This window comes from Conger conger, chromosome 2, assembly GCF_963514075.1.
Source record: "Conger conger chromosome 2, fConCon1.1, whole genome shotgun sequence".
NCBI lineage: Eukaryota > Metazoa > Chordata > Actinopteri > Anguilliformes > Congridae > Conger > Conger conger.
Window position 1 is genome coordinate 1463352 of NC_083761.1, and position 8570 is coordinate 1471921.

At 47.0% G+C, this 8570-nt stretch overlaps 1 protein-coding gene across 1 annotated transcript in view; it reads right to left on the reverse strand.

The window, feature by feature from the left end:
- gtpbp2b (GTP binding protein 2b) overlaps positions 1-7399 on the reverse strand; it is a 17873-nt gene extending 10474 nt beyond the window's left edge. The window contains exons 1-7 of the mRNA XM_061230922.1: positions 6986-7399; positions 5232-5258; positions 4712-4896; positions 3904-4012; positions 3091-3288; positions 2350-2524; positions 1-185 (exon numbers count right to left, since the gene is read on the reverse strand). The exon at positions 1-185 is cut by the window's left edge and continues 35 nt beyond it. Coding sequence (XP_061086906.1) covers positions 1-185; positions 2350-2524; positions 3091-3288; positions 3904-4012; positions 4712-4896; positions 5232-5258; positions 6986-7087 — 981 coding nt within the window. The 5' untranslated portion in view covers positions 7088-7399. The remainder of the gene's footprint in view (positions 186-2349; positions 2525-3090; positions 3289-3903; positions 4013-4711; positions 4897-5231; positions 5259-6985) is intronic.
- Between the last annotated feature and the right edge of the window lie 1171 nt (positions 7400-8570).

The following is an 8570-nucleotide window of genomic DNA, read 5'->3' on the forward strand; positions in this document are numbered from 1 at the left end:
CGCGTCGTCGGCCGTGGACACCAGCAGGGGCACCTTGTTGCAGCCGGGCTGCTTCAGAACCCGCTCCAGCTGCCGGACGGTCCGCTCCACCGTCCCGCGCGAGCACAGGTCCACCTTCGTCACCGTGATGAAGATGGGCACCTTCAGCGCCATCGCCAGGCCCAGGTGCTCCCGCGTGGTCCCCGCTGGGGGGGGGGGAGAGGTCACATAACCGACAGGCTCGCTCTCAGTGCCACCAGCAACAAACCCAATGCGCATTTCACCCATCCAGGGGCCTCCAGTTTACATTTCCTCTCTACTGGACCTGCCCTTCTGGGTCTTTCAGCGTTCCTGATTCTGATTTGCACTTTGTTGTACGTCGCTCTGGATAAGAGCGTCTCCCAAATGCCTTCAATGTAATGTCATGTACAGGACAGATGATGGGCAAACCAAACCAAGAAATTTACAGTTAATGCACACTTTTTGTCATTATTAATAATTATTAGTATTGCTTATTTCAATCTTTCCTGTGCAATTTTTTTTTCTCCACACACAACAACAATGGAACATTTAACATTTAATGTCAGCTGCAAGTCAACTCCCCACTCCCATTTTTCACTGAATGACTGACCGCCCCTTCCTGCACCCCCACCCAGTTAAGAGCTGATGAGCTGGTCCCTAAAACACGGCGTTTCGGTTCCTTTAATCTCCACAGCGGCGCTCACTAAGACACCATCACAAAGGCTCCTCGGAGGGACAGGCACTGAGGCCTGACGGACAGTAATCAGTAATACAGTAAGATACAGTAAGATTTACAGTACCTGACAGCAACACACACACACACAGAGCCCTGGGGGTAAGCCAATATGTCCGTGAAACACGAGAGCTACATGCGTGAGCTCCCAGGATGCTCTCCTCCACACCGGTGACAGAATCCACCCCCTCTACACTCATCCATAAGTAAACTCTTATTTATGTGCAGAACAAAGACACTGGCTTCCCACAGCACAGAGGTGACATGTAAACCCACCGCAGAGTTAACTGCTGGTTAACTGGCCCGGGCACATGACTTTAGAATACATCAATCTATTTATCAGCCGCTTAAGTAAACTAGAAGGCTGAGCCACTGTGTGCAAATATGGTCTAATCCGGTGTGTGTGTGTGTGTGTGTGTGTGTATATATGTGTGTGTGTTATACAGTGTGACTGGATCCATGGCAGGGCTGGGATGTGCATCAGAAAAACTTTAACTCTTTACATCCTGGTCAAAGTTCCTGCAGAGCTATGAGAATTTTCAACAGAACAAGTTACTTATAAAAAAACATACCAAAAATAAGTTAACAAAAATAATTTTCTTTCTGAATACTGGTGAAAATACCAACTACTTTTGATACAGTGAGCAACTATCAGTATCTTACTGCTATCTAAGATGTTAAAAGTTGACGTGGGTCTCTGTGCCGGAGGTGTTTCTGCTCTCTGACGTGGGCGGGGCTTTTCTGTGCCCATCCGCCCTGACAGGCAGGCCCAGCACATTCTAACCCCGCCCCCCATATTTACCTGAGGCAGGTGTGCTGTTCCTTTTACCCTTTCCTTCAGCCGCACCGTGTCCTCACTGAACGCCCTGATGGACTCCATTTTGTCAGGTGGGTCTCTGTGCCGGAGGTGTTTCTGCTCTCTGACGTGGGCGGGGCTTTTCTGTGCCCATCCGCCCTGACAGGCAGGCCCAGCACATTCTAACCCCGCCCCCCATATTTACCTGAGGCAGGTGTGCTGTTCCTTTTACCCTTTCCTTCAGCCGCACCGTGTCCTCACTGAACGCCCTGATGGACTCCATTTTGTCAGGTGATCTCACTCAAATAACACAAATACTGACTCAAAATGGAGGCGCGGGCGGTGCCTACGCTGTGGAATTTGCATTCTGTATACTCAGATGTCATCATGTAACCGCGGCAACGGAGGCTGGAGACCAACTGCTGTCAGCAGTCTGTGTGCAGTCTGTGTGCAGTCTGTGTGCAGCCTGGGGGCGGCCTGTGGGCAGTCTGTGGGCAGTCTGGGGGCAGTCTGTGGGCAGTCTGTGGGGCAGTCTGTGGGGCAGTCTGTGGGCAGTCTGTGTGCAGTCTGTGGGCAGTCTGTGGGGCAGTCTGTGTGCAGTCTGTGGGCAGTCTGTGTGCAGTCTGTGGGCAGTCTGTGGGCAGTCTGTGGGCAGTCTGTGGGCAGTCTGTGGGGCAGTCTGTGTGCAGTCTGTGGGCAGTCTGTGTGCAGTCTGTGGGCAGTCTGTGTGCAGTCTGTGGGCAGTCTGTGTGCAGTCTGTGGGCAGCCTGGGGGCAGTCTGTCGGCAGTCTGTCGGCAGTCTGTGGGCAGCGTGACTCACCGATGCCCGTGTTGGCTCCCACCACCAGCATGGCGAAGTCGGGGCAGTAGCTGGTCAGGCCGAAGATGGTGGTCTTCAGGTACTTGTGGTGGCCGGCCAGGTCGATGAAGGTGATCATCTTAGAGCTGCTCTCACAGATCTGCTCCGCCGTGCGAGAGCCACTGTAGTTCACCACCTGCAGCAGGGTCAGAGGCCAGGGGTCAGAGGCCAGGGGTCAGAGGCCAGGGGTCAGAGGTCAATGGTGAGGTCAGTGATTAAAAAAATTTGAAAGTTTGAATAAATTAGTTTTTATGCTTGCCTTAGCCTCATAGACGGGGTTAGCACTCAGGTCACAATTATATTTCCCATTAAATTTCAATTACATCTTACTTGAAATTTAAGGGTAAATTGAGGATTCTCAAGGTGTACCGAGTAGCAGTCAGGGCTACCTGGCCTGTACCACTACTGTGGAAATACACTGATCACATAATTTGTGTGAAATCACCTTCACTCTCCTATGGTTAAAAGTTTTTTTTGGGGGGGGGAGTTGGCCAGTGGGGCATTTGACTGCTCTCCAGTACTTTCCCAGAGGATGTGAACATTCTGGAGGGTCCCCGTGACAGGCCACACCTCCCCCTGGATGTGCAAGGACCCAGGCCCCACCTCCCCCTGGCTGTGCAAGGACCCAGGCCCCACCTCCCCCTGGCTGTGCAAGGACCCAGGCCCCACCTCCCCCTGGCTGTGCAAGGACCCAGGCCTCACCTCTCCCTTGCTGTTGAAGCCCAGGATCTCGAAGCTGATGCTGGAGGTGCGGCCGGTCTGGATCTCGTGGAGGTGTCTGAAGAGGTTGAGCCGGGCCCGGCCGCGCCCGTTATCCAGCTCCCCCTGGGTCAGAACCCCCAGCAGGGTGGACTTCCCCGAGTCCACGTTCCCCAGCACCGCCACCCGCAGGTCCAGGAACTACACGCACACGCACACAGACACAGACAGACACACAGACACAGGAGTCCGTTAGACACACAGACACATACAGACACACACAGACACACAGACACAGGAGTCCGTTAGACACAGAGACACATACAGACAGACACACAGACACAGGAGTCCGTTAGACACACAGACACATACAGACACACACAGACACAGGAGTCCGTTAGACACACAGACACACACTATTACATCACATTACACTTAGCTCACATGTCAATGTGTACTGTGGGATGTGAGTGTGTACTCTTTAAGATGTGAGTGTACACATTAGAGTGTGAGTGTGTGCTCTTTAGGGTGTGAGTGTGTACTCTTCAGGGTGTGAGTGTGTACTCTTTAGTATGTGAGTGTGTACACTTTAGGATGTGGGTGTGTACACATGAGAGTGTGAGTGTGTGCTCTTTACAATGTGAATGTGTACTCTTCAGTGTGTGTGTGTGTACTATTTAGTATGTGTGTATGTACACAGAGTGTGAGTGTGTACTATTTAGTGTGCGAGTGTGTACACACTAGAGTGTGAGTGTGTGCTCATTAGGGTGTGAGTGTGTACCCTTTAGGATGTGAGTTTGCACATTGCTCACGCACCTGCTGATCGTCCGGAACCTTCCGCACTAAAACCTCAGCGATTTTCCTGGGGGTGTCCGAGTCGTAGTCCACCTCCCGCTCTCTGAGGATGGTGATGTCAGCGCCCACCCTGGACACGCAGACAGAGAGGCGCGTGTGAGCAGACTGTGAGAGTCCGACCGCTACGTCCCGAGCTGGGGATCAGTTTCCTGCTTTGCTCCGATTGGAAAATCCTTGGGAAACATTACTGCCATTTTCTTTTTTGCAAATTGAATTTTATATTAATATGCGGATCGACTGAACTGAAATGGAATTGATCCAGTCAGTTGTATGGTGTTTGACACCGGAATGTTTGACACAGGAATGTGCCATGTTTGGTGTTGTTTGTTGAACCTGCCTACCTACCTATCGCCCACCTGTCTATCAACTGCTCTGTCTGTTTATTATGGATTTGTACGCATTATATGCAGACCGGTCCCAGAAGAGGCATGCTGTATAACTGTTCACACTGTTCTACACCAGGAGAGTGCAGAACAGGAGTATAACGTTAGCTAGCTAGCTAGCGACAGAGACAGCTAGCTCTGATCTATCTAGCTCTCTCTCACTAGCTGGATAGATTGATAGATTGATAGCTCGCTAGCTAGCAAGAGGTGAAGGTATAACTGTCCACACTGTTCTACAGCAGGAGTGTGTAGCTTGCAAAAGATATTCAATTAGCTAGATAGCAGCATAAATAGTTCATCATCTCATCTCTCTCTCTCCCTCTCACTCTCTCCCACTCTCTCTCTCTCTCACTCTCTCTCTCTCTCTCTCTCTCTGTCTCTCTCACTTCTCGGCCATCCTGCGCAGGGTTTTGAGCGATGCCCTCATGTCCTCCTCTGATAGGCCCACCAGCAGGCCGTTGTCCTCTACGCCGATCTGATAGACGGCCTCGCCCCGCCCCTCCTGCAGCCTCCACTTCATCTGCGTCACCAGGTGCTCGAAGCGCGAGAGCGTGGGGTTCACCAGCTTCAGCTGCGGAGGGGGGTCAGGGGTCAGGGGTGAGAGGTCGGCCACGCGCAGGCCAGGCAGAAGCACACTGAACCCTGTGGCCACTTCATTCACTCAATTTAAATTCACTTCCTGAACTGACTGCATTGAAATGGAATTGAGCTGCCAATCCTGGTTACTCTTGTTACCACATGTGCAGAAGATAAGGACATCCACAAGAGTCATTTAAGATGACACAATTATTAGAATTCATGCAGTTCCTAAAAAACGATAAAATAATAATAACACAACTTCAGGCGACCCAGGAGGAAAAACGTGTTAAAACGCAGAATGTGGACGTGGGAAATGGGAGCGCTTACCTTGTATTCTATGTTACCTTCTTCAGCCTGAAACAGACAGCAGGAAAACACGTTACCCTCGAGTACACCACTGTCAGCAGACACACTCACTCAGGAAACATTATTAAGCCCTTTTAGCCAGAGACACTGGCCGGATATGAGCATCCTTACTTTCTGCTGTAATGCCCGAAAGGTGAAATAAATAAATATAAAATTGATTGCTATCATATATATACTTTTAAACTATACTCTTCAATTAATGATAACATCAGTTTACCCAGTAACTCATTTAAAAACATGAATGCCAGTAGGATGGATGTTAGTGAGCACACAAGGGATTCTCTTGTCTCTGGGCCAATCAGAAATCAGTGCCCAAGTGCAGTGATGGGGACACTGAGCAGAAGGAGGTGGAGGACTAGCGTCTCTCAAACTCTGGGTTAACTCGCATTAAACCCTGCCCAACTTACAGTTCATGTACAACACTTCTACTTATCTGCAATAGAAATGGAAACTAACATCTTTAGCACAATTGCCAAGATAAAGGATTGATACTGGCCTTTAAATTGCTGTGGAAATTATTTGTCTAGTGTCCAAAGAGCTTATTTTTGCACCATTCTGAGGGGATGTATTTGAAACAAGTATTTGTTTAGCCTAATTTTGCTTCATACGATAAGACTTTCTGTACATAGATCACAGTTAATTAATGTGTTAAAAACAGACGCAGGTTAAGGTAAAATCGGAGATGCTCGCTTTTGATCATGACATGCTTACTGTAGTTAAACACGTAAAGACACCTCAACAAAGATGCGTTCAAAAGGCTATTATTTCTTATTCTGGCACATTCTAGGAGAATGAATGGAAATTTCCAATGGACGGGTAAAAAGGTGATGACTTTTAACGAACACTGTTATGATTCAGCACTGCAGTACCTGGACAGCTCGCAAGTGGGTACATTGCGGTACAATATTTGTAAGATACTTATTAGCTATTGTAAATAAAAGCCAGTGAGAAGTGGTTGATTGCCAATGTCTATAGGTTATCCTCCATATCTCAGTGACATTTGTGCTTACAAACACATTTATTTCAACACAACCCCGTGCAAATAAAACACCACATACGTTTAGAGAATAATTACAGTTGCCTGCTTCCTTTGACTGATAAAAAATCTAAAATCATATTTTCACCAACGTAATGTTAGCCAGCTGTCCCCATCTGAAGTTGACCAACGCAGCTAGCTTCAAATGGGGACAGCCGGCTAACATTAGTTAGACTAGCTAACACAGCTAACGTTCATGGCTATCGTTAGCTATGCTAGCTAACGTTATTTATGTTATTGGCTAATCATGGATAACTGGGTAGTAAACGTTAGCTGCAGTTATTAGCTGCAGTTGGTTACCAATAAAAAATATCCAATGACAGTAGCCCGTAGCCTAGACTTGGCACTAACGTTTGATGATAACCCAAAGAGTAGACTAGCTTGCAGTGGAGCTAACGTTAGCTAGACTACAGTGGCATTGAAAAATAAAGGTTCGCTGCTAATGCTATATCTGTGACGCTAGCTACCCCATCCAATACAAGCTAACGTTAGCCAGAAAACCGCAAGGTTACTGATTTTAAAACCTTGATTGTTATCACACAGCTGTCATTAACCTCATTGGAAGTTTTGCTGGCTAGTGTACGTATCCAGCTACCCGTTAGCTTGTTAGTTAGTTAGCTAAGTAATGTCATCTTATTTATTCGTTTCTCCCTGCGGTTTTGGAATTAATTCATCTCACCTCAGGAGGCAAATACGGCGGGTTTTTGCATGATTTGGTATTCCTGGTGGCTCGATTCTTTGACTTTTTGTTGTTTTTCGAGCATGTTTTTTTGGACCTCATCCTGAACCCGCGGCCCGAACCAGATTGTAATCCAAGCGGTTTTAACTTTACGTTAATCCAGAGCCTGGAACGTTACAGAAAAGCTCCAGTACCCGTGAATCCATAGAACAAACCCAGTGCTGAAAGAAATATCCCAGCTCAGCCGCCTAGCTAGCTGGTTTCACCAAATCATTCATACGGTTAGATTTATTCGATGAAAAACTAGAAACAGGGAAAACAATATCAAGGCGAATTGCTGGGAATGCACAGTTAACTCATCCATCGCCGCATACTGTTAATTTAACTCAATAAGGACATAGCTACTGTAAACGTCGGAAAGCGTTGTCGCCTAATGTTGTTTTACTCATCTAACAGCGCACTTTCATTGGTGGATCTGCCTCATGTGTTTTGGCCAGGCAAATCATAAACGAGTCTGAGCTATAAGGAATAATAAAAACAACGCTAACCGATATGTCTATTTCAACATTGCGTCTGTAATATTGAGTCCTTTTTGGACACAGCATTTTGCCTAGACGATATATATGTGTAGATATACAGTAGGCCTCTCTGCCGACTGTGGCTGAACGATAAACCCGTAAAAGAGAAAACGTGAAAATACCTCATATTTGTATTCGGAAGAAGTAATTAGCCTAATTATAAAAATATCAGAAAACAGTTATGGATACGCAATTCAATGCCAATTAATCAACTACCTGTAGCGTTGGGCCCTGTCTGGGCATGTTTGAATATGACATTGTTTCTGTGCTGGAGACAGTGGAGGTGTTGTATTGTACCTGTCCTAGACTCAGTGGTACACCTGTCATAGGCCTACTTGTGAGGATCAGAACCTTTTGAGAGTTTACTCTGAAATACTCTATGGAAATCTTTACCAGATGCTGTGTGTTGCAGGCCTGTGTGTTGAAACGGCTTCGTCCTTCTTAACTGATCCATCATAAATCTTGTGTTACTGTTCGGCTGGACATGCACAGTTGGTTGGTGGAGTGGCTACTGTACTGTAAATAGCACATACCGAAATCCAGGTGTGTGTTTGATTATAGATGTGGTTGCCGAGTTCCTGTTTCCTGATAAATGCACAATAATTCAAGCTCTGCATAGTACCACATTCTGAGTCCTGAAACTACTATGGCACTGTCCATTGTACTGTGCGTTGTATGTTTATGTATTAACTTCTGCTACCTTGTGTCACAGCTCATCTCATTATCTAGACCTGTACATGGGCACAGGTGCCAATCACATCTGTTACTTGCTCCATGTTATTTAGTTTTTATTCAAACTTTATTTTACCCTGAAGGTTCCATAGAGAAGAGTTTTGGGGTTTTTTTGCAAAAAGGCAGCACAATTAACAGCAATGTATACTAAAAGGAAACACTTACTGTAATTGCACAAGTAGGAAGCATCATGCACAGGTGTTACCACAGCTGTGTAAAATATTGTACATTACATTACATTAATGGCATTTGGCAGACGCTCTTATCCCGAGCGG